Raw genomic sequence first — 23,878 nt, forward strand, 5'->3', positions numbered from 1 at the left:
CATCGGGGCTCCGCCCACCGCGTGCATCTCTTATCTCAGGCTGACATGATAACGATCAATGCCCGGTAGCGAACCCAAGCCGGAGACAGTATCGGCTGCCGGCACCTCAAGCCGGTTCCGGTGAGTGAAGCAGATATCCGGGGGTCATCAACTGCATGGTATAGTGTTGGGTTGGAACGCTAATCGTCGGCCAATTCAAGTTCCATGCAACCAAGGCCTGAGAGAATCCAACACGCGACTTCTGAGGACTTCTGCGTAGTGTGCTGGGTGCATCATGATCATAAAGCATTATAACAAGTATATCTGTGATTTTGACTTTAGCTGCAGTAGGTCCAACAAGAAACTTATTTATCTTGCAGATGTTGGATAAACACTGCCTCTGTTAACGCACTCTCCTAATCCCATTACCAGAATATTGACAGAGAATAGTTTCTAACGACTCAATCACTAGCAATTGAGGCAAAATGAAAAATAAATGCAAAGAAATGTTGGAAACATTGGCCTGGATTCTTTCGCAGCTCAACTTGTCTCGAATAGAGAGATTAGTTTGCCCTTTCAGTCGATGTATAGACAGCAGATCACGTGGGAAAGCACCGGGCCGGCCTTCTACCATCAAATGCAACGCAACATCAACCTTCCTATCTTGAAGGATGAATCGCTGGTACCGATAACGTTGCCGAGAGAGCCAAGCGGCGGAAAGCGCTTTAGCCGATAGGAAGCCGGCAACGGCGCCGGAAACTCACGCCCCTGTCCCCCGGCATTTGGGTCCAAGTGCGGGGGAGACACGAGGGAGTGAATCAAAAAGGCGCAAGCTTGCATCAGGAGCGATAAGCCTCCTATTTAAAAAGATACATTTTGTTGGTTCGAATAGCTTGGAATCAGCAGGTACCCCGAAAGACCCTTGCGTCGTGTCACCGTCCTGTTAACCCCTACTTCTTTTTTTTGCGTCGTTCTGAGGCATCCTCACCCTACTTCCTCCTTCGCCATGGCCACCCCCAAGAATGTTGTCTTTGACGTCGTCGGCACGCTCGTCACATACGAGCACCTCTTCGAGGCCATCGACGAACGTCTTGGCGAGAAGCTCCGGGCCCGGGGCATCCAGCCCAAGCTTCTCGGCTGCTGCTGGCTCGAGGTGGCCGAGCGCGAGTACACCTATCTCTCCATGTCCGGCCGCTACGTCGTCTTCTACAAGGTCTTCTCGTCCCTGTTTTACCGGTGCCTGCACTACGCCGGCGTCGAGGAGCCGCGGGCGTTCGCGAGCGATGAGGATGTGGACTACCTGATTGGCGAGTGGAAGAAGCTGCAGCTGCGCGAGGGGGCCGCCGAGTGCATCGGCAAGCTCCGCGACGCCGGCTTCACCGTCTGGTGCTTCACGGCCGGGGACATTGCCCGCGTGGGAGGCTACTTTTCCCGGGGAGGGGTCGACATGCCCGTCGAGAACCTGCTCTCGTGCGACTCGGCTGGGCTGGCGAAGCCGACCCCAGAGGCGTACACCCCTATCCTGAAGAGGCTATCCGCCGGCGGGAGTACACCCTGGTTTGCGGCAGCGCATCTGTGGGATGCGTCAACGGCAAAGACAGTGGGGTATGTAGTCCTGCGGGTGGCCCCTTTGCGATGCGCACCAATACCGACTAACCTTGTGTAGATTCAAGGCGGCATACTGCTCCGCCCTGGAGGGAGAGGCGTTACCTGACATCTTTGGAGAGATGGATGTTGTGGCAGAAACACTACCCGCTATGGCAGACAGAATCATTGCTACCTTTTGAACGAGAACAGTTTTAAGCTTATTTCATAATGGCTGCGGAGCATCGCGGGAAAGGTCTTTGCTTGTGTAGTGGTTCAGGTTATCATCAGCACTTAATATTACTCAGGTCGGCGGTTCTCTTACTTTCACATCACATTTAGTTATATGGCCGCGACAATCAGTTGACCTTTCAGAAGGTATGAAGACGCCTCAGAAGTCAGAGTTGGTCAGCACCTCATTCGATGCCATCATCAGGTGGTGGTAGATTTCATCCAGCCGCCTGAACAGTCTAGACTCGGATTACGGCTTCGCATGTATCCACCAGTAGTACGTCGTCAGTAGAAGAGGAGATCATATCGGAGTGCTACATGACCGTTCAGGAAACACTTCCGTGATTGCGCTTTTGGCTGGCCACGCGCCAATAGTGTCGTATGTCTTATATTACATAGATCACCACGCAGAACAGCACTATGGACTTCTCTGACCAATGGTTGTAAGCATGGCTATATAGAGACTGTTATAGGTGTCGTGCTATGAATTTAGCCGAAAGATGTTTCGCCATCAGTAGCAGCCAAGATTCTGGATTTACGTACGTTGTATTTGATCTCTCTCTCATTGGCATTAGCCTGTAAAGCAGCCAGGGTATAGCCTAAATTCACCCTTCGCATTCCCAGGCCATGTACGAGACCCTCGTGAGCGTGGCAACAAAGACAGCTTCGACTCTTTTGGAGCAGTTGAGGGGGCAATTGCCTATATAATTCGCGGCATCTTCATGAAAATGGCTTTTCTAACACGCCATCAGATCTCTAATAAACGAAATCATTGTGCAAGCCCCCTTCTCATCACCATGGTCTCCTTGAAATACATTCTCCTTGCGACGGCGGCGGCCGCTTCTGTGCTCGCTCGCCCCTTCGACTTCCTCGACGAGCAGAACGATGGGAACTCGACCGAGCTTCTTGAGAAACGCCAGGTCACGCCCAACTCCGAGGGTACCCACAACGGCTACTTCTACTCCTGGTGGTCCGATGGAGGCGGCCGGGTCACGTACACCATGGGCGCGGGTAGCCGGTACCAGGTGAGCTGGACCAACGTCGGCAACTTTGTCGGCGGCAAGGGATGGAACCCTGGCACTGGCCGGTAAGAAGCTTCTCGTGAGACAATGCCCTGGCGGAGTCCTCGCTCATCCTGTGACAGAACCATCAACTACGGCGGTTCCTTCAACCCCAGCGGAAACGGCTACCTGGCTGTGTATGGCTGGACCCGTAACCCGCTCGTCGAGTATTACGTGGTCGAATCGTACGGAACGTACAACCCCGGCAGCGGGGGCCAGTTCAAGGGCACCGTCACGTCGGACGGCGGGACCTACAACATCTATGTCTCGACCCGAACCAACCAGCCGTCGATCGACGGCATAAGGACCTTTCAGCAGTATTGGTCGGTGCGCACCTCGAAGCGTGTCGGAGGCTCCGTCAACATGCAGAACCACTTCAACGCCTGGGCCAGGTACGGGTTGAACCTGGGCCAGCATTACTACCAGATCGTGGCCACCGAGGGTTACCAGAGCAGCGGCTCTTCTGACATTTACGTTCAAACCCAGTAGTATGTTTGAAGTTTCGTATTGAGATGATAGTTCAGGGTTCTAACCTTGTAACAGAGTCCTCTTGCTCTGAAGAGGAACAGTGCAGATGACGGGTTTGTTTTGGTCCATTTCCACTTTGGGTCGCGCTTTTGTAAATGGGTTGTCTAGAGACTTTTCGTCGTGCCGGCTTCCCTTGAGTCCTCCTCTCAAGTTTATCTCCTGAGCTAGCCACATTTCCTAGCGATAAGCTTTTACGTGCTCCTGAGGACTCGAAGTGGGATTTCCATGATTGAGTGTTAGTTCCTAAGGGGGCTGGAAGACGCGAGAGAAGCCAGAATTAGCTGATATTTTCGATTGAGAATCTGGCAAAGTCACTTGGCCTGGACAAGAAGTAATTTACAACTCAGTGGCTCCAACAAAATGAAAACGTTGAAGCCCTCTGTCACCGTATGCAATACATCACAGAAGGACTGCTGAACAAGGTGTTTACACCCACACACACACACTTGAGACTCAAAAGCCTATTCGGATCATCTCACGGGTGTCTGGAGACAGCACACGATAGTTCAAGGCTGTTCTTGGGAGCTGAAACAATGACGTAAAATATATTTAAAGGTGCGAATGATATGGGCAAAGTGCGGGGTGCTCCGCTCCGGTTGTCGCCGATTACCTGGGCCGTTTGGGTCGCCGGTCCGGAGCGGCCAGGAGGCTTCGGGCTTGCCTGACCTTAGTGGGACCGTGCGGGGCTTTTGCTTGAACATAACGATGAATCCGTTCGTGCTGACATGAATGTCCAGAGTCCTCTAGAGTCGGTTATCCGTATTACCTGGTGCCTAATCCTCCGGTACTGACCCCGCACCGTTAGCTCTGCTTCCTCGTGGTCATCTGCTTCATCTTCGTCTCCCCTTCACCCGGACCGCCAAAACATCCCCTTATCACATTCTACACCACCCCATTCGAGAGACACCGCATACTCGGCCCTCTTCTCTCGCAATGACGTCTTCAGAGTCTAGGCCCCTACATCAGAGTCAGTCAACGGGATGGAGCCACGCGCTGCCACTCGAGCTCAGGACGATGATTTGGCAATTCACCCTGCCGACTCACCAAATGCACCTGTTGAAGGATTCGTGCTCCATTCCCAAACGCGACCGCCAAACGTTGGAGATTTGCGTTCCGGTACCCGTCGCCTTTCAGGTCTGCAGGGAGTCGCGCCAGGTCGCCGCCAAGCACCTCGACGCGATTCCAAGGACTGACAACCCCGCCGACACGAGAACGGTGTACTGCGACCTTGCGACGGACTCTTTGCTGCTGGACATGAGGATGAACTTCGGGCTCTCTCTCTTTCTCGACCAAGTGCCGGCGGCCTGGAAGCCGTTCAAACAGATCCACGTGTGGGAGTTCGATTTCTTCGACTGGCAGCCGAATCCGCGGGACGATGCAGCCGTGACGCAGGTGACGCGAGAGCTGAAGCGTCTGTTCCAGGCGTTCCCGAACACCCAACGGTTGGTCCCCACGAGGGTTATGGACCCCGACGGCCGCATCCACCTGAACGACCCCGGCTTTCTCTCCTTCGCGTTCACGGACAAGCACCTCATGCGGTATGTCCACGTCGGGGGGGCTGGAGAGCCACCCTTCCCGGAGCACGTAATCCATGGGCAGTTCTACAAGAAGTTCTTGTCCATGGAAGTGGAACATGAATTCTGGACAACGCATGTGGCGGAGCTCCCGGAGGGTTATCCCCGGCCACGAGTGCATTCGGCTGTTGCGAGGGTTCAGTGCAAGCACCAACTCCCCCCAAGGGAACCTTCCTGCTACGAGGAAGGGATCGTGTACGCCAGCGACGATGAGAGATATTTCGATAATGACATCCCCGCGAGACAAAGATGAACCCCCCCCCCTGCGACGGGGGTTCTTTGTGAGTTTCTGTCAGCTTTCGATGTTACATGCAGAAAGGTAGGGACCTTTCGTTTTTGTAAACGACGTGCCTCGAAGGCAGTTCTTCTGCGCATTTAGCCGAGCAGTTTTTGATAGCCTCGACTCGTTCTGATCGTCAGTTTATTCTCCATGTGTCGACGTTCACCCAACTCTTCTCGACGACAGTCGGGTCGACAAAGGGGCGGCGAAATCGTGGCATGGTACCGAAGGTCACGATCATCCTGGACTGCGGCATCACCAAGACTTGTTTGTGTATCACTGACAGCATGTTACAGAGATTACAATGAAAATTATCTATCTTCAGCACTATGCGACACTCTATGACAAGCTGGAAAACCCGTGCTTGGTCTCTAGTTTGATTAAACATTGGCGTTATCATGCCCTTCGGACTGGGAAGTCAGGATCCGTCGGCCCCTCAGGATCCGTCGGCCCCTCCGGGGCATCCTCAAATGGCTCCTCCGAAGGATCAGTGGACGGATCGGTGGGATCAGTGGACGGATCGGTGGGATCAGTGGACGGGTCGGTGGGATCAGTGGACGGGTCGGTGGGATCAGTGGACGGATCGGTGGGATCGGTGGGCTCAGGCTCAGGCTCCGGCAAAGGCACCGGCTCAGGACCCAATCCAGGGTCCAGAGGATTCGATCCGCAATCACCGGCCGGCCCGGGCCCCAGGTCGGCATACATGGCCTCGTTGTACGCAGCTTTGAGGGTCTCTTGGAAGTTGTCTTTCGAAAAGGGGCAGCGGGCGTGTTCGTATTGAATGCCGTTGAACTGTTCCAGAGCGGCCCTCGGCAGCGCGTCCCAGCTGATCAGCGGGGGCGTGATGGGCCACTTGGATTCGTCGTCCCAGGGGAACACGTTGACCCCGCCGTTGTAGCCGACGATGGGGTGCGTGTTGACGGCGCCAACGCCGCCTTCCGAGCTGGTGTATTTGGTTTGCCGGTTCGAGGTCGTGTCGAAAGTATCGCGGCCATTGGAGTAGCTGACGCCGGCGATCTCATATTCGCTGGCTTCGGCGTTGCACTTGTTCGAGTGGAGCCAGACGACAACAGTCAGGTAGTAGTGCTTGTGTTTTTCGGGTTTTTCTTGTACCTTGGGCAGATACCAAGAGTAGAGCACGGCGGTGCGGCCGTTGGTGCCTTCGGTTTCGCCATTTAAGAATCCCACCCTGGAGTAGATTTGACCTCTATCCTCGTGACGACAGTCGCCGCCTTTGTCGCCCGTCGGACGAAGTCCAGCGCTATTGAACCACCTGTGTTAGTCGTAACCCAGCTGGCAGTATGGGGGGTTCGACAGTCCACTTACCCATGGTTCCCTTCTATATCGACGGCAGCGTAAGGGAAGCATCCGTCCGGAACGTTCAGGTAAGGCTTGAAGAGCAATTCGAGTTCGCCGCGCTTTTTGTCCGACGACGGCGCTTGCTGGAGGCGAGTCACTTTGTCGTGGTCTACCCACTTGTTACCCACCGCGACGTCCTCACCACGCGGGGCGAGAGCAGCGCCGGATGTGAGGGTGGCCAGGCCGAGGGAAAGGAGCGAAAACAGCGATTGGCGCAACATGGTCGGCGTGTATGAGCGAGTGAACACAGCCGGCGGTAAAAAAGAGAGTGATCAGAGTGGGATACCAGAGTGAAGGTTCTCAGGGTAGCATTTGCGGACTGTCCCGTTGCCATATATGCTTTCTGGAAGAGACCGGATGGAAGGCTGGAAATTAAACCGTGGGGGGTGCCGAGTGCTTTGTTGCTAATCTTAGACTATAACCGGCCGCAGCAGTGTTCTCTTACCGCATTTACTTACTATAGGTTATCATAACACTGCCAATTATAGGTTTTGTTGTTGTTAAAGTTGGTGATTACTATCTCTTCTCGCCATGGCCTCCTTCTTCCAAGGTTCTGGGCTCTGGATTCCTGGGTTCTGACAATATGCACGACATCAGCAGTCTCCAACTAATGTATATTAGACTTTCCCGTTCATCCCATTCCACGCAAGAAACGGAAGAGCCCGAAGGCGGTTGTGATATAGACTACGCTCGTCAACTAAGATCGGCATGTTCTGGGGAACTGGGTTGCCCCTGCTCCCGCACCGCATGAGCACGACTCATTTAACCCCTCGGTTTTGCGTCGATTCGACTCTATCTGGCCGTATTTCGATCTGCGAAGTATGACATGCCGTCGGCCTTTCCGTCCGTCATTAATGACTCGCCCGTCATGTGTATAGGAGCAATATAAACATCCAGGAGGCCGGTGATTACCATTCAGCTCACACAAGCTAAGACCTTGTTCTACTGTAATTCCGTTTTATTGTCGCAAAGACACGGACGTTTTTTTTTTTTCTATAATGTTTTCACGTTATTCCTCGGCGGCTCTGTTGGCATTCTGCCTGCTTGTCAGCATTGTGAGTTTGGCAAACCGATTGATCATCGCAATTGCTGACCACCACACGCTTAGATCAACGCCGAGCCCGCTCGCCCTTTCGCTGTAGGTGGCCTGGGCAAACAATTTCGTTCGTGGCTATGCAGTTGACACAAGTTTCAAGGACAACCCGGCCTATTCTGTCCTGTCCGAAGAGTCCGGCAACCGATGGGCATTCAGCGTCTTCTCCGAGGGCTACCAGGAGCTGAATGAACTGGGCGAAATCATGCCCGTCACCTCCCTCCTGATCAACCAACAGTCCAAGCGCCTCACGGTTGTTAGGGCCATGAACGAACACGACAAGGTGAAGCCGAGGCTGAAGATGCGACAGATCCTCAAGGAGTGCTGGACCATGACGGGCCTCCAGCTGTCGGAACTGAAGGTGGTGCTCGGCTACCAGATCCGGAACAAGAACATGCTGGATGCATTGGACGATTGCCGCGCCGTAATGGGGTTGAGCCCCAACACCCCCTTCCAAGTGACCAACAAGGAAACAGACTCGGGGCGCACAGCTTGTTGGAAGGCGCTTGGAGAGACCATCTTCTCCTCCGCTATCCGGGGCGCCATCGCAGACTTCAAGATCAACAAGGAGCTTGTTCACGTCAAGGTGGAATATGACATAGAAAGGGATGGGAAGGGTTGGAACCATGTTTACTACGAGTTCGAATCCATACAAAAAAACTGAGCCAGGCTTGGAACAGGGAGTCGTGTTGTCCTCATCCGACTTCCATAAGCTCAGAGTCTCTCCAATCAACCACTCCTGGGCACCAAACCTACCATGCAACACGACTTGTGCTGGACAACAGAGTCTGTGTTTCTATCTTGTCGGTTTTCCATTTTGTAATGATGGGGGCAAAAGTGGACCTACGGTTGCAGTTGTGGCTTATGAGTTGCCAGCCAGCATCATAACCCCAATACGAACAAGGAACAGAAGAAGATCTGAGAAGGGCTTAAGCTTTCTTATTGAGAAGAAGTAGCACGTGCCAACCTCCCCGAACAGAATATACTTTGTTAGTTACGACCAATATCCCAGTTCGCATGCAAGACTGTCCCCTCCACTGCCAGATTTGATCAATAAGGTAATCTCGTCCGTGGCGCGTGCGTCCCGAGATTATTCATGCTTCTGCCGGGACGCCAGGTAAAAAATCATCACCGCCAAGAAGATGGTCAAGAAGCCCATGCCGATTCCCGTTCCCCAGGCCGCCTGCGCGTCCGACTTGAGGTAGTCGGCGCCCTTGAACAGGAGGATCCAGCCGTGGTCGAGCCCTTTGCTCAGCTGCGTCCCGGCGCAGTAGCAGCTGTCGAAGAAGCCTATGAGCTCGAAGATGGAGATGAGCAGAAGCCACACCGTGTTGCCGACGAGGAGGAACTGGCCGGCGAGGCGCGCCGTGACTGCCGCGGCCCCGCGTAGCCGCGTCGCGCCGTGGGACGTGAGGAAACCGGTCGTGTTCAGCTCCCCCTGGTACCCGCGCATCGTCGAGTGCGAGAGCCAGGCCGAGACGAGCATCGCGGCGCACGAGGCGGACGCGAGAAGGCCGTAGATGACGTAGCTGCCCGACCGGCACCCCAGCCCCTTGACCACGGTCTCGTAGGACATGTAGATGGCCCAACCCGTCGTGCCCCATTGCAGAGCGAGCGCCACGGCCGCCGAGAAGGCCGCGTGCCGCCAGAAGGTCGACATTGCAGCGGGAGACATCTCTTCGAGGCTAGGGTACTCGACCAGCTCGTGCCCGGGCGGCGCTTCCGCGCCCAGGAGCTGCTGCTGGCTGCTGTCCGTGTCATTATTTGAGGTCGACGCGGAGGCATCGGGAACGGGGGCCGGCGGGCTCTGGGCGGCGTCGCCGTGGTCGCAGTAGTCGGTCACGAGACCGCAGTCGACGGAGATCTTGACGTAAGCGTCCCGCGTGTCGTCGGGCTGGGACGAGAGGTTCTCCTGTTCCTTCATCCTGTCGGTCGCGGCCTCGAAGGCCATATATAGCCGGTCGGCGAAGTTGAGCCAGGTGATTGATCGGGCGTAGTTGAAGACGGGGCCCTGCTGCCGCTGGAAGCCGGCGACGTCGAAGATGCGCAGGTTCATTCTGGGCTTGGTGTTGTGCGCGGCCTTCGAAGTCGCCGGCGACACGTTGACGCATCGCGTGTCCGGGTCGGTCAGCAGGGCGCTCTTCCTGTCGCTGACGACTTCGATGCCCGTCTCCTCGTTCTTGATGTTGATGGTTTTGTTCGCGTTGGCGAGGGCTACTCGCATCGTGTCTTCCTTGTCTTGAGTCCCTACCAAGACCCAACCTATGATGACGGGAACCTAGAAGATGAGGTTCCACGTTAGAGGGCTCCGATATGAGGGGAATGAAATGTTGCCGAGCCAGTAATACTGATATCGAAACATGGAAGAAGGGTCTGCAAGCATACCAGCCATATCCATAGGGAACCCGAGGACAGAACCAAGGCTTCTTCAGTATCGCCGACCTTGGTCTTGAGCGAACCGATGGCAGTGAGAACCCAAGCAATGGCGGCGACCGACAGCTGCGCGTAGAGAGACAGAGTCGCCCCGCGACGGGTCGACCTCAGGCTCTCCGACGCCGCCCTCCACCAGGCCGTGTTCGCGTCCAGCATGACCAGCCGCGCGAGCCAAGCGTGCCTCTGCGAGAGCCGCGTCGGCACCTGCCGGGCTTCCTCGGCGATGACGCGCGCGCTCTTGAGCCGGACCCGCATCTGGGTGAAGCCGTCGCCCTCGCAGCTGCCGGCGAGGTCGCGGAACCGCTTCCGGATCCACCGCTTGTTTAGGATCGTCATCATCAGGGAGAAAGTCATGAGCATCGGGCTCCCGAGGCCGACGCAGACGCTCATGATGTCCGTCTCCGTGCTTCCCGTCTCGTACGGCAGCTGGGCCGTGAGCGCGAGCCACGGGAGCAGGTAGCTCGTGGACCCGGCGGCGAGACGGTTGAAGCTGGTGACCTGTATCGTGTTAAGAAATCAGCATTGGCCAGGAGACTCAGGTAGGCGAGTGCGTGGTCTGCTTACCATGTTGAGTTTGTCGCGGCCGCAGTATTCCTTACATAGCCCGATGCTTATCCCCCAGGCGTTCCCAATGTCTTTGGCAGTCATCGAGCTATCGAACCGTTTGCCCTGAATGTTTACCACGATTTCGTTTCTGATGCGCGATCGGATATTGTTTGTCTCGCTGCTATTCCCCTCCTCCCACTTGGCCTTCACCCTTCCTGTGCATTGAGAGTACCAACTCGCGTCGTCGTCACCGCTAGCAGCCAACGAGAAGTTGTTCAAGAGCTCCCCCAGCGTCGCGTCAATGTCTTCCTGTGATTGGTCACGCCGGTTCAAGTTCATCGTAGTGAAAAGGCCGCTTCACAGCCTGTGTACGATGACGGCCGCGAGAGAAAGAGAAGGAAAAGGTCGCTAAGTGCTAGGTTGTAACGGTGCTGGTTTCCTGCTTGCTGATGTATAGGTACGTGTGCTTCCGTGCCGATGGTCAAGACCAGCCAGGTGTGTGTCACTCTTATACTTGCGGTTCGTGTTACTCGCCCTTTGGAAACCTCGTTTTAGGCTGGAATTGCCTGCGGCTTCACTTCGAAGGCAAAGACGAGACGCGTCTGTGGCTGAAAAACATGTAGGCAGCCGTCAGGCGCCCGCTGAAGAGGCATGAAAAATGCACATTTGCCCTGATCATGAGGGTGTGGTGGGTGTGGCGCATTGAGCCTGTTTGGGTAAGCTGAACATCCTCTCTTATCTATGACCTGCCGTGTAACCACATGCTGATGCTCGATTCGTCTTCTAGCAATTTGTTAAGCGCTGCTGTTCCCTTGCAAAGCCTCAACGAGGCAACACGCAAAAGTGCACAGCACAGCCTGATGCGGCCAATGAGGCTCCTAGAGTTCTATTATCGAACCATGTCTTGGATTTTGGGAGGCCAACAGCGTGTCGAAAAGAGACTCGCGTGCCTGGAAAGACGAAGAAAGTGTCGTTCACATTCGCATCACCCACTACTCGAGATGACAACAGGGCGATGTAAATCGTTGGGCCGCTGGTCAGTCAAGTCTGCAACGTGCCGATTTTCAACCATCATCCCACGTTGAAACCCAGCCCCGGCACGATTTCGTCGTTTGTGCACCTCAGGCAAGGACGTCGTCATGTCTCACATCCAGACGTCGCCGAGGCTGGATATAGATGATGTCGCAGTATGAGTTTACGTCCCTAAGCACGTAGTCTTGTCGCCGGACCACGTTGTGCCAAAAAGGGGACACATGCTCTTATGCCAAGCAGCAAGATGAACCAAGGGCGCGAACAAGGGCTTCTCCTGGAAGAAGATGAACTTTCAGGCCATCTTTGGCTTGTGAATCTTCAAAACGAGCCGCGCAGAAGCCGGCAACGTAGATGGACTCGGCCGGGCGTCCTCGGAAGCCTCGGAGGCCGGGCGGAACTGGGGGCGTCGGAAGGTGGAGCCCCTTTTCTTGTGCTAGTCGGCCCTCGACGCGCTCACAAGGCCGAAGGCCGAAGACGCGATCCTCACTCAGGAGTTTTGTTCATTATTTCTCCACTTTTCCTTTTCTTTGTCCACAGGCTCTTTTCCCTCTTCCATGTTCTTCGGTGTTTCTTCTCAATAGGGCGCCATTTCCCCGATATGGTCGTGCAACGGGTCGACACGGAAAACCCCGTCGGCCCTCTATCCGCGTACGCACTGGGGGGGCCTTGGGAACTGGTTCCCCTTTTATACCGGCATGTCCTCGTCCAGCCCTTCTGCAAAACTTAATTCATTCTCGAGGCCTTGGATTCACCCAATCAGCATCAGTCAGATCTCTCTCTCTCTCTCTGTGTGTGTCTCTCCCTCTCTCTATCATGGCATCCCTGTTCTCACGAGCGAGGTTGGCGACGCTCTCCAAGCTCGCCGTGGGCACCGCGGTCGCGGTCCCCACCGGCTTCTACTTCTGGACGCGGCGGTGTGTCTTCGACGGCGGGTTCTCCCCGGCCACGGATCCCGTTTTCCAGCACCCCTTCTTGAAGACGGTGAACCCAAGGGGCAACCCCGTCTTCCACGACTCCTACGTCCGGACCGTGACGTTCGACGACATCAGGCCGGACCTGTTGGAGGATGCGCTGAACGGCGGATCGAGACTCGTGGAGGCGTACTCGGCGGGCGTCTGGGGCAGATATGGTGAGACCGCGCAGACGTTGAGATGCAAATTCGCCCTTTGCTGATCTGCGGTAGGATTCAACGCCCAGCGGAAAATCTTGGAGATGGCTCGCAAGAACGAGGCCAACGCAGGTGACCTCTGGGAAAAAGAAGACCTGCTGAGGAGCACATATCAAGTCGGTAGGTTCCTTCGTCCATCTCCTCTCACACACACACCGTCGCATAGTACGTGTCTCAACTCACCTCCACAGGCACAATCCTCGCCGACGACTTCATCGTCGTCGACAAGTCCCCCCGGTCTCTCATGCTCCGCGGCGGCCTCTCCCCGAGAGTCGCTCCGGACGGACCACGCGAGCTGGACACCATCTGCAATCTCACGACGGAGCTCGACCCGCAGACCCGCGTCGCGAGGTTTGCCCTCCAGTCTCTCGTCCTCGACGGGGTGAGCGAGGGCAAGGCTGCGCCGCTGGGGGGCGTTGCCGTGTTCCTGCACCAGCAGTATGCCAAGTTGCTATTGACCGCCGGCGTGGATCACTGCATCGCGTCATGACGAGGTCCCCCGAGGCCGATGCTGGACCATCTCCCCTCCCCTCGTGTTGTATCAAAAATGTGTATTATTACCACTATAGACTATAGAAGTTCTGAGAGCAAATCGCGCTAAAAAAAGACTTACCCGTCTAACGGTTCCTCTATGGTATCATGAAGCAACGCATTGCACAATGCACACATGTAAACACACGCACACACACCACGCACGCGCGACTCATCCTCAGACGACGTCGGCAATGAACTTGGGCACCACGAACTCGGCAGGGCCGCCGGTGAACGCCTCGGTACCGAGCTGGTAGACTACATCACACGCCGTCAGCAAGGCGTTCCTCGTGGCCGATGACCTGTATATCAATTGGGGGGGCGAGGTGGCAAGGGGACAACTCACCCAGCATGTACTGGTTGTGCTGCGGGAACTGGAACTGGTGGCTCAAAAAGTCGAAGAACTGCTTCACGTCGGCACTGAAGTTTTGGATCGGGCCGTTGACCGGCAGGAAGCTGTACACCTTCATGGCGCCGCCGTGGTTGTAGCCAAAGTGCACCTCCCACTGGTGGCCGCAGATGTCGACGTGGGCGATGGGCGCCTTGGACTCGCTGATGGGCCACACGCCGCCGAGCTTCGCCAGCCTTTTTTTTGTTTGTACGGGTTAGCCAAGCAACAACACGTACGGAAACCAAAACACCAGCTTGTGTATGTGTGTGTGTGTGTATTTGTGTATCGTCTCCACTCACCAGATCATGACCTCAAACTCGCCGCTGCTGTTGGTGTGGTCCTTGTCCGGGTCCGTAAAGATGTCGTAGGCGACGTTGGCGCGCACATCCCACGTGCTATAGTGCCACTCGGCCTCGGTCGGCAGCGCGCGGATCTCGCTCAGCAGGCGGCGCTCGAACTGGCGCGCGCCGTAGACGTACGACTTGACGTTGTTCTCGCCGCCCTGCCATTCCCAGTCGGTCGACCAGGCGATGCCGACGGCCCCGGAGGCGCCGGGCGGGCTGGGTCCGTCGTAGTGAGTGCGCTGGGAGCCCGAGGTGGCGCTCTCGAGGCCCCAGGTGTTGTTGTTGAGCTCGTAGCCGTCGACGGCGTGGTAGGCCCATTTCTTGTCGAGGCTGACGACGTGGTCGCGAGCGGGCGGCATGTTGGAGGGCGGCGGCTGCGCGGGGCGGGGTTGTTGGTCGAGTTCGTGCTGGGACGAGTTGTCCGAGGTCGAGCAGCAGGATCCCATGGGTGGCGAGGCGAAGAGGGTGACGGAGAGAGAGAAAGAAAGAGAACGGCTTGTTATCACCAGGTGAGGATGGTGAGAATGGTGAGAGTGAGGTAGTGTATAGAGTAGCAATTGGAGCTAGCTGCTAAGAGATGGGACGAACCGAACCGGCGTCTGGCTGGCTGTGTGTGGGCGGGCAGCAAGGTTAAAAGATGGATATGCAAAGAACTGGATACGCAGAACTGGATGCGCAGAACTAGTTCTAGATGCAAAGAGGGAGCCCAAGACCCAGAGTTTTGAGGAACAAACACCCAGTTACGGACAACCAAGCAAGAGTCCTTTTCAGTCATTCAGGCCTCGCGGCAGTATTGGACCGGCGGAGGACTCCACTGCGTGCGTCAGCTCTGGTCCCTACCAAGGCCCCCCGTCGGCATCTAGGCCGGTTGGCTGACGTCAATGGGCTGGATGGACCGCGTAGTTTGACGCGACGGGGCGTTGGTAATAAGAAAGCAGGGGGGCGATGGCGAGGTTGGGAAAAACAACAACAGAAAAGCATCAATCTGGATGTTGGCAAGACCGTTGTCGGAACATGTTGGAGTACATACAATACAACAGGAGGCTGACAACAAGAGCTTTTTTGGATGAGCAAAGAACAGCAGACGCTGTGTTGCGGGCGGGGATAAGCAAGGTCCAATCTCTTTCTTGGCAGCAAGTGTCGAATATTGTCGTCGGTAGCCAGGAACCATGACAACCAAATGGCTCGTATAATGAGCATTGTCAACTCGGGATTCACTTGGAGGCGACGAGACTTCGCAGCTGAATACAAAGAGATGGAAGCTCTCAATTGGCAGAACGTTGGGTCAAGACTTCTAGCCGCGAGGATGTGTGTCAATCGCTCGGCGGAAGATGGTGGGTTCTCAAGTCGCAACGCTTTGCAGTATCTCGAGTTATGTTGATAACGGTTGGGATCCCGGGCGGTGTTCGATGTTGCGACATGGCTGACAATGAGTCAAATACTAACTGTCCATGGCTGTCTTGGTCGATGTCAGTGCTTCTGGTGTAAGGTCAAACGTTTCGAAGACGACACCAACACACGAAAGTGTCCTAGAGGAGCCGAGTCCCCACCTGGAACCACATCACTGAGAAATGGTGACGGGGGGAAAGACACTGGAACATGGCCTCAGGGATGTGCGAGGCTCTTGAACACATCTTGAGTGCATGACTATGGTGGTTGGGTTCGGTTGATTACTGTCAATCTGCAGGTGTAAATTAATAATCGTGCTCAAAATGTCTCGCACGAGTTACCCTGGAACCACTCCCGCATTCATCGCATCGTATGCTCGCTCATATCCGTAGCCCTGGGTCTGTTGCGACGGGGCAGGGAAGAACTGCTGCTGGCCGTGGACAAGGAAACCCTCGCCAGCCATTTGTTCCAGAACACCGGATCCTACGAAATCGCTTCCTCATGCGGTATTCGAGCGGGCGGGCCGTCACGGAAGGCGGTCTTCGGCATTGCCGTGCCGGCCGAGATCGTTCTCGGGCGCCGGCATCGACACCGTCGGGTTGAACCGGCAGATTAGCCCCGGTGTGAACCCTTTTGGTCTCTGCCGGCTATGTGTTCCTACATGCATACCGGCATCGTGCTGGTGGTCACGGCCACGAGAAAGAGGCTTCCAGTATTATGCGATTTCTCCGGCGAGACTGACATCGAGAATCGACAGGGCGCGGCCACGAAGACCAACTTTTAGACGTGTGTTTGAGTAATCGGCCTCTTCACATTGAACGATGGTGAACAAAAATACCTGTGTACCAACACCTGTGAGCTAGCTCTTCTCCGAAACAGTACCATGTGTCCACAGATCGAGAGAGAGAGAGAGAGGGAGAGAGTTTGACAACTGGTAAATCTCGTATAATATCCGAAGACGTCGGTTCTCTGAATAGAGTGTCGGTAAGAGTTGCCCGTTCTACGCGTGATCGAAGCGTCGGTAGGGATCCAGTGAATGTGGAGGAGGGCTTTTAGGTTCTTCGTCTCCCACTCGTTCTGGAAAAGTCGCTGTGGGTTTTACCCAGGGGCATTCCAATATACAATGTACATCAACTGCCACAGATACCCACAGAGTTCAACCCACCGGGGGAACGCGTTGATCGAGGGAAGAAGTCTAGGAGAAAAACAATAAGGTCTCTTGGGGGTGGAGGGTCAAGTGCGTCAGTTCCCGAGGGTCTCCCGCAATCAAGTCATCGTCTGTGTCTCGCCATCTCGTTGCTGAGAACCGCTCGCAACCATACTCATAGTAGAGACACCGACCCGTCTGTCCGTCCTGGGAAGAGACACGAATCCCCAGGGACGGGACCCGATGATGAGGTACGGAAATCTCCGACTCGGCTCGTCTCTTGTGATGCCAAGCCCCCCATCGATGTCGAGGGGGGGGGGGTCCTTTGGACCGCAGTCTCCAAGATGTACGAGACGGGCTCTCCCCCCCCTCCAACGCCAAGGCGCCATGTGGCCGACTTGGCCGCGGCGATTCGTGCACATGCCGCTGGGCCATTCGCAGTTTTTGTTTTCTTTCCTCCACCCCTTCCTTTCCTTATGTCGTTTCTCGTTTGCATAGCAAGGGTCAGTCAGGACGGGGCCTTGGCCGAAGCGGTGCCAATGCTCTGGGCGAGACGAGAGCAAACAGAAAGCGACCGGGTGCGGGTGCAACCGAGGGGAGGGGGGGCGGATTTGTGTGGAATTAGGTGTGTTAACTACGGTTGGTTTCGAGACGGGAGCGCGGGCTATCTGGCGGCGTGCCCAGCAATGAGGACATCACCACCTGGAACATTTGGACTCTTGTGAGAAAGTCTTGGGAGGGGAGGGGGTAGCAGAGTCGTACGAGCGGGCTGTCGAGCCCGGAACACCACGCTCAGGGCCGCCAATTGGCCAGTTCTCCTCCGCATTGTGAATCACGGGGCAAGGTGAACCCTCCCAAGAGCCTCGTCTAGCGGGCGGAGGCCCGAGTCAATGGGTCTTGGTATTGGGTGAGAGGTGAACGTGATGTGGTGGGATTGGGGGCCAATTTCGACGTTCCTTTGAGGGGTAGGGGCCATGTTCGTCATCGGAGCGCGCGATTGTCGAGATCAGCGGTTTGACAAGAGAAAACATCGAACGCTTGACGGACAGAACGGATTGACTCGCTTCATGGCGGTTTGCTTGGCGAGCCGCCCAGCGGTGGTGTGCTACCGCCGTCGGCGCCTTTGGAAGTGATCGATCCCTGACTATGAGCAAAGAGAAGAGAGAGAGAGAGAGAGAGCCGAGCAAAGCAAAGGGCGGAAGACGAAAAAAGCGTCGACGTTCGGCAAAACCAAAAGTTTGGGCATGGGAAATGATCCCATCTTTGGACCTGGACCCTGAAATGATTTACAGAGTACTTCTGGGGGGGGGGGGGGGGAGGGGGGTGGTCTGTGACAGACAGTGACAAGCGGTAAAGAAGGGAGGGTTTAGGCCTTTGCTCGGCATCGTCCGAGACTGAAAGCAAACTCGCTTTCCTGCTCCATGTATCTTGTCTTTCGTGGGCCGCTGGCATTTTGGCAGAGACGACGCCCGTTTGTTGTAAATGCGTACCTGGAGAGATAAGGAAGCTGGACCACTCCCGCCCCCGTAATGTTGCTGCAAACAGACCAAGGGTGCATGTCTCGGTACTTGCTGCACACGGTTGGCCGGCCGGGGGCGGGATAAGTCCCTGATGGTCTTTCGAGAGGGTTTGCAAGCGAGGGAGATGAAGGATCAAGAGCGCGAAGACGAGAGAAGGACGGACGATGAGGAACAAGTTTGGAGAAGATGAGCCGAAGGGTGAACTGCCCAGGAACGCCTCCAAAAGTTCCCGCCCAGAGCCTCGACGATCCGGCTTCCGTGAGAGAGAGAATAAGTTACCAAATGGTAATCTCCCCCCCCTCGTCATGTCTTTTCGTGTGTGTCCCATTGTGTCGCCCACACCCACACCCACCAAAACCCGGACATCGCACGCACGCGCACTCGCACACACGCCCAAGACTCAACTTAACTCACTCGAGGACGACGCAGAAGGGGATCTGCCAATTGACGACGACGCAACGGAAACACAACGGAAATGAATCATCTGGGACAACCGGGGGGGAGGGGGGAGGGGGCCAACGCTGAGGTATGCCGAGTCCAGAGTCTAGGCAGGGCGAAATGCCGAATGGCATGGCATTCAGAAACCCCGGCGAGACAGGAGAATGCCATGTCCCTTGGCCCGCGCAAAACCATCGAAACTCAAACTCTCTCTCTCTCTCGCTCTCTAGAACGTGGTGCAGTTGCCAGCAAATAACAGTTGCTTCTGCCGCCACCGAAACGGCACCGCCATCCGTTGGGAATGCTGCTTCGCCCCCCCCCCCCCCCCCCCCCCCCCAAGAACGCTCTAGCGACCGCCCAGAGAACCGCCCAGAGGGCTGGGCCAGCGGCAGCGCAGCGTAGTACAGCGCGGCGTTCTCTCTGTTCACCGAAAGTCTTTGGGGGAAAGTCTGTTCTTGTGACACAGGCAATGGCTCATTGGGGCGGCACGCCGCAGTCCCCTTGGCGGGGGTTTGGCAGCAGTGGGTGTCCCTGTCTGTCCCAAGCGTATCCGTCTGCATCCCTTCCTTTTTCTACGGATGCCTCTCACTCAAGTATGCAGGCCAAACGACATGATGTCCTGCTCGGCCTTGTCTGTTGGTGCTGCTTCGCCTGTGTCTGCTGCCCTGCTCGACATGCGTTGGCAATGTGGCAGTGTGTTTGCAACGAAGACCGCGATGCCACCTGAGTCTTCCTCTCTTCTCCCTCACTCCCTCCCCTCCTGAAAGACGCCCAAGAGGCATGCTGCATGCCCTGACACCGATTGTCGTCCTCCGACAGCTTGCTCGCCGCCGTTCCATCATTCGCTTGAGGGGGAGAGGTTCTTGGCCTTGGCTAGCCGTGAACCCAAAGTCCCTCCCCCCCCCCCCCCCCCCCCCCCCAAGACTCCCAAGCCCGCCAAGAATAACACAGACAAACCGTACGCCAAGGTTGTCTCTGTGGCCCATTTTGGAGTCAGTGAGCTGATAGCGCCTCTTGGCAAGCAGCGTTTGAGACCTCTCAAGACCTCTCTCTCTCTCACTCGCTCACTCACTCGCTCACTCACTTACTCATTCACTCAGTCTCTTCGTTCTCGTAGTGTAGGTAGGATGAGAAATGCCCAGACTTTTGTACCTCTCACACAGTCTCTGTTGTGCTCTCGTGCCCAGGCTTTGCCCAGAGGCTTGCCCAGATGCCCAGTGTACAATTACAGCTGGGCCTCTTTTTTTCTTCTTTCCCTTTCCCTTTTCTCCTGGTCCGCCCCATCACCCACTCGCCGCCCATTCCATTCCCTCTGCACCTTTCCCCCCTTCTCTCCTTGTTTGAGTTTTTTTAATTCTTCCTCGGTTTTTCTTGGGAATCGGGAGAAATGGTCAGGCGCAATCAGAGCTCCATGCTCGGCGTCTCTGGGCTTCCCTCACGACTTGTTCTCGCTCCCGCTCTCAATCCTGGCGCACATCTTGCTGGTTTCCCCTAAAAGGTCGCCCAAGTTCGCGCCCGGAACGTCATGGGGGCTTCTGCACTCTGACCAAGCCCATCTCACCCCCCAAACACTGAACAGCTCTGCACCGCACCACACACCACACAATACCATACCACACACTTACACACATCCTAGCCTTTTGTGGTTTTCTTCCTGGACCGGTTTTTTTCTTCAAGCTACCCTGGACGTCCCCCATATATTAAAGCCTTCCCGCTGCCTGGGGACCTGGACCTCCGTTAATAAGCGGCAACCGGTGTTGATGTGTTGTGGAGAAACACTGGTTTTCTGTTGAAGATAATCGACCTTGGGAGACAGCCCGGAAGAAGCAAAAGAACAAGTTTAAACAGAGAGAAAGGACCAGAGGAAAAAAACAAGTCGAGACGAGGGAGGATCACACACAAACACACACACATACACAAACACACATACACACAAACACACACACACATACTTTACACCGTCGTCGACGCCGCCACCGACGCCGCCGCCATGTCCCTACACAACGGCGCATACAGCCATCAAGGCTACTCAGCGCCGCCTTACAGCCAGGGATATCACCACCCGCCGGGGGGCCAGATGTACGCCCAAGGTCACAGCAACACACAAATCTACTACACGCCCGACAGCAACAACGCCGACGACGCCGCGTCTTCGTCGGCGTCGTCGGCGCGGCACTGGTACGGCCAGCCCGGCCGGCCCCGCAGCGAATGCTCGCCGGCCGTCGTGGACGACAGCTTCGCCCGCAAGAGGCGGCGCCTTACCTACATGTATTACGTCCTGCGGCAGATCGCCACCATCGTGCCGCTGGTCATCATGTTCCTCAACATCAACATCTACGTCTCGCGGCGCGGCAAGTACCTCAACGACTCGACGAGCCCGGCCGACCCCATCTTTTACACCATGTGGCTGACCGTCCCCATTGTAAGTGCATGACGAAGAGGAGGGATGAATGCGTCTCAGACGTGTGTATGTGTGTGTGGCGTATGATGAAGTGGTTGCTGACAGGAAACCCACCCCCTTTGCTAGTCTTTCTTGATGTTGATATGGTCCCTCACGACCGTGATATGGCGCAAGAGGGAGCCGTACCGCGGCGGCATTCCGAAGCATGTCCATTTCGGCATGGAGCTGTGCTTCGCCATGGGGACGACCATCTGCTGGGTCCTCCTCGTCATCCAGATCGAGTCCAAGAAGTCCAACGGCTACTACGCGTACCCGTACATCCAGTACGAGGCGGCCCTGGCATTCCTGCTGGGTCTCATCATGTGCGTTCTCATCTCCTTTCATCTCTCTCTCTCTCTCTCTTTCTCTCTCTCTCTCTCTTCCTCTCAAAAACGAAAGACTAAGTGTTTCACAGGATGTCCGAGTTTGGGCTTATCGCCCGCGCGTGGTTCGAATTCAGCCACGACAGGACCCGACACGGGAACGAGGCCATGGTGCAGGTGTAACTCGCCGACGCTCACCCTTATTCTCTTGCATTTCTCTCTGTTTATTTTTCTTCCATGGTGAAGATTGTACCAAGAAATACCCCGTAATACGGAGCCATTCGGCACGGCGTTGAAAGGACTGGAGTTTGAAAAGGGGAGGGGGGCCTTGGTTTTCGAGGGATATACAACGTCGGCGGCTCCCCCCTCCCCTCCCCGCGCTCCCCTTGTTGATTTTCAAAAAGACAAAAAACACCCCGGCATGAGAGATACCCATACGTTAAAGATACCATTAATCAAGAAATACTGAAATGTTCCGTATAGACACACGCCTCGCTCCTGTTCATGTGCTCGCTCTCTCGTCCGTCCGTCCGTCCGCCGCCGATACTGTACTGGCTGTGTGATCGCCCCTCCCCCAATCCTTACCGGACCTGAACCTGTCGTCGTGTGCGCTTGCGATACTGCATCGCCCACGAGATGAGCAGCGACGCCGCCAATACGATGACCGCGATGAAGCCCGACACGGCAACGGACCCCAGCGTGCCGAGCCTCCCCATGTGCGGCGGCGGCAGCAGGACGAACGGCTCGGGCGCCTTGGTCTGCAAGCTCACTCTGGTGACATAGATGTCGTTGGCCAAGTCCGCGCAGGAGGGCAAGCCGCACCATACCGTCGTAGACTCCTCGGCGACGGTGGTCGTCTGTGTGACGACTTCCAGTATCCTCGAGTTTTGCAGGACGTTCCGCTCTATGACCTCCCTCGATGTGGCGGCAGCCTGGGAGAGGGTGACGGCGTAGCCGCGGACCACCTGCATACTCGTCGCGGAGTACGCTTCCATCGTCGCGCCCATGTCGAAGACCGTATCAGACGTGGCAAGTAAGCCACAGCTGGTAGCGAGGGCTCCTTCGCAGCCCCAGGGGATCGTGCTGGGAAGGATTAGTCGCGTGAGGGAGTAGTGTGAGTGCGACTGTATAGGTCGCGAGACCAACTGTTTTGTAAGAAGGGGCGGGGGGGGGGGGGGGGAGAAGACTCACTCGGGACAGCAATACACGTTGATATAGTTTGTTGCGATTATGGTCGTGACGGGGAGGTTGGAATTGGCCGGGAATGCGTAGCCCGTCGAGGTGAAAGACGACCCGCTGTTGCTGATCGTACGGAGACATGCCAGGGTGTAGCCCGTGGGACACTCGGTTCGGGAAGTCGCGTAAACATCGTTGCAGATGCTCTTGGCGTTGGCATCGGACGTATCGAATGGCTGGCGACAATTCAGCGAGGGCGTGACGCGCGGGAGGGAGGCTGCCGAGGTCGAGGTTGTCGTCGGCGCGTCCATGTTGAGACTGCTGCGTCTTCCGGTCGGGGCAACCACGAACACCGCCACCATGGACGGCGGCTTCAAACCGTATGGGATATCAGTGGTTCCGCTGAGAGGATATGGAGACGGGAATGAGGCACAGTTGGAGGCGAGACGCGGGGGGGGGCTGAGAGGATTATATGCAGAAGATCCATATCGGCTTCGCACCACCACTATCAGGGACTGCTTTCATGAGACCAATCTCAATCTGGAGAATCCTGCGGCTGCGCGGCGCAGTCGCCTCGGCGTGCCCAAATGGCTGGCATCCTCGCCCATGGTGATTGGGGTGAGATGAATGAGAGGATGGTGAATGATGGGGACGTGTTAAAATTTGGGATGCCCCTTAATGGAGTCTGTGTGTGTGATCAATAGAAGCATGGCAACATGATGAGCAGTTGTGAGATTTAGCATGAGCATGAGCGTGAGCACAAGCATAAGCATGAGTTGAGTGAGCATGAGAATGAGAATGAGAATGAGAATGCGTGCTGGAGCATGAGAGTGAGGGTGACTAAGACTGGGATTACCTCATCTCGGTGTGGACTTGCACACCTCCGCGGGGGAAGAGCCGGTCGGTCAGCGCCCCACATTCACCGAAGCGGGGCGACTGTCGGAGGGACGCATCGGGGAAAGCCGCTGACGAATGGGCAAGAGTGGGTCTGACGGGTCTTCTACTTGGTCCGCGATTGGTTCAATCGCTATCGTGGTGGGGTTCCATTCGATCATGGCACGTCTCAGGCGCGTCACAGTTGACCAGTTAGCGCCAAAAAATCCCAAATTTTGGGCAGAGAAGGAGAGAAAGAGAGAAAGAGAGAAGGAAAGAAGGAGCGCTGGGGAACATTAAGTGGGGCCAGACAGTCCGTCCCGTGGTTCCCGATCCCTCCCCGACCTGGCCGAAAGCCTGTCACGCAAGTGCCAAAACCACTGCTGCCACCACTACTGCTACCACCACCACCACCACCAACAACAGCTCAACCCCGGG

At 56.1% G+C, this 23,878-nt stretch overlaps 10 protein-coding genes across 10 annotated transcripts; 6 read left to right on the plus strand and 4 right to left on the minus strand.

Moving 5' to 3' along the window:
- Positions 1 to 827: 827 nt before the first annotated feature.
- Positions 828 to 2,220, plus strand: CDEST_10298 (Putative HAD hydrolase, subfamily IA, phosphoglycolate phosphatase-like, domain 2, HAD superfamily). Its single transcript, XM_062926456.1, has 2 exons — positions 828 to 1,584; positions 1,646 to 2,220. Exons 1-2 carry the CDS (start codon positions 986 to 988, stop codon positions 1,764 to 1,766), a joined length of 720 nt encoding a protein of 239 aa, XP_062782507.1. The 5' UTR covers positions 828 to 985; the 3' UTR covers positions 1,767 to 2,220.
- A 328-nt stretch (positions 2,221 to 2,548) lies between these two features.
- Positions 2,549 to 3,483, plus strand: CDEST_10299 (Putative glycoside hydrolase family 11, concanavalin A-like lectin/glucanase domain superfamily). Its single transcript, XM_062926457.1, has 3 exons — positions 2,549 to 2,881; positions 2,939 to 3,343; positions 3,399 to 3,483. Coding segments are annotated over exons 1-3 (696 nt in total). The 5' UTR covers positions 2,549 to 2,591; the 3' UTR covers positions 3,400 to 3,483.
- Positions 3,484 to 4,197: 714 nt separating this feature from the next.
- CDEST_10300 (Putative 2EXR domain-containing protein) lies at positions 4,198 to 5,626 on the plus strand. Its single transcript, XM_062926458.1, has 2 exons — positions 4,198 to 5,276; positions 5,534 to 5,626. Exon 1 carries the CDS (start codon positions 4,317 to 4,319, stop codon positions 5,208 to 5,210), a length of 894 nt encoding a protein of 297 aa, XP_062782509.1. The 5' UTR covers positions 4,198 to 4,316; the 3' UTR covers positions 5,211 to 5,276; positions 5,534 to 5,626.
- A 1-nt stretch (position 5,627) lies between these two features.
- CDEST_10301 (Putative necrosis inducing protein) lies at positions 5,628 to 6,879 on the minus strand. The gene is made up of 2 exons (XM_062926459.1): positions 6,564 to 6,879; positions 5,628 to 6,498 (listed from the first exon to the last, which is right to left on the minus strand). Exons 1-2 carry the CDS (start codon positions 6,815 to 6,817, stop codon positions 5,634 to 5,636), a joined length of 1,119 nt encoding a protein of 372 aa, XP_062782510.1. The 5' UTR covers positions 6,818 to 6,879; the 3' UTR covers positions 5,628 to 5,633.
- A 702-nt stretch (positions 6,880 to 7,581) lies between these two features.
- Positions 7,582 to 8,496, plus strand: CDEST_10302 (uncharacterized protein). The gene is made up of 3 exons (XM_062926460.1): positions 7,582 to 7,651; positions 7,705 to 7,734; positions 7,793 to 8,496. The coding sequence occupies exons 1-3, from the start codon at positions 7,595 to 7,597 to the stop codon at positions 8,351 to 8,353; spliced, it is 648 nt and encodes a 215-aa protein (XP_062782511.1). The 5' UTR covers positions 7,582 to 7,594; the 3' UTR covers positions 8,354 to 8,496.
- Positions 8,497 to 8,779: 283 nt separating this feature from the next.
- On the minus strand, positions 8,780 to 11,132 carry CDEST_10303 (uncharacterized protein; the record flags this gene model as incomplete). Its single annotated transcript, XM_062926461.1, has 3 exons — positions 10,687 to 11,132; positions 10,075 to 10,620; positions 8,780 to 9,967 (listed from the first exon to the last, which is right to left on the minus strand). The coding sequence occupies exons 1-3, from the start codon at positions 11,005 to 11,007 to the stop codon at positions 8,780 to 8,782; spliced, it is 2,055 nt and encodes a 684-aa protein (XP_062782512.1). The 5' UTR covers positions 11,008 to 11,132.
- Positions 11,133 to 12,259: 1,127 nt separating this feature from the next.
- Positions 12,260 to 13,430, plus strand: CDEST_10304 (uncharacterized protein). The gene is made up of 3 exons (XM_062926462.1): positions 12,260 to 12,829; positions 12,884 to 12,988; positions 13,060 to 13,430. The coding sequence occupies exons 1-3, from the start codon at positions 12,514 to 12,516 to the stop codon at positions 13,356 to 13,358; spliced, it is 720 nt and encodes a 239-aa protein (XP_062782513.1). The 5' UTR covers positions 12,260 to 12,513; the 3' UTR covers positions 13,359 to 13,430.
- CDEST_10305 (Putative glycoside hydrolase family 12, glycoside hydrolase family 11/12) lies at positions 13,409 to 14,941 on the minus strand. Its single transcript, XM_062926463.1, has 3 exons — positions 14,090 to 14,941; positions 13,746 to 13,984; positions 13,409 to 13,657 (listed from the first exon to the last, which is right to left on the minus strand). Exons 1-3 carry the CDS (start codon positions 14,578 to 14,580, stop codon positions 13,578 to 13,580), a joined length of 810 nt encoding a protein of 269 aa, XP_062782514.1. The 5' UTR covers positions 14,581 to 14,941; the 3' UTR covers positions 13,409 to 13,577.
- A 4,882-nt stretch (positions 14,942 to 19,823) lies between these two features.
- On the plus strand, positions 19,824 to 21,966 carry CDEST_10306 (uncharacterized protein). Its single transcript, XM_062926464.1, has 3 exons — positions 19,824 to 21,050; positions 21,156 to 21,391; positions 21,484 to 21,966. Exons 1-3 carry the CDS (start codon positions 20,619 to 20,621, stop codon positions 21,572 to 21,574), a joined length of 759 nt encoding a protein of 252 aa, XP_062782515.1. The 5' UTR covers positions 19,824 to 20,618; the 3' UTR covers positions 21,575 to 21,966.
- Positions 21,779 to 23,061, minus strand: CDEST_10307 (uncharacterized protein). The gene is made up of 2 exons (XM_062926465.1): positions 22,583 to 23,061; positions 21,779 to 22,474 (listed from the first exon to the last, which is right to left on the minus strand). The coding sequence occupies exons 1-2, from the start codon at positions 22,927 to 22,929 to the stop codon at positions 21,973 to 21,975; spliced, it is 849 nt and encodes a 282-aa protein (XP_062782516.1). The 5' UTR covers positions 22,930 to 23,061; the 3' UTR covers positions 21,779 to 21,972.
- Between the last annotated feature and the right edge of the window lie 817 nt (positions 23,062 to 23,878).

Source organism: Colletotrichum destructivum, chromosome 6 (assembly GCF_034447905.1).
Source record: "Colletotrichum destructivum chromosome 6, complete sequence".
Classification (NCBI taxonomy): Eukaryota; Fungi; Ascomycota; class Sordariomycetes; order Glomerellales; family Glomerellaceae; genus Colletotrichum; species Colletotrichum destructivum.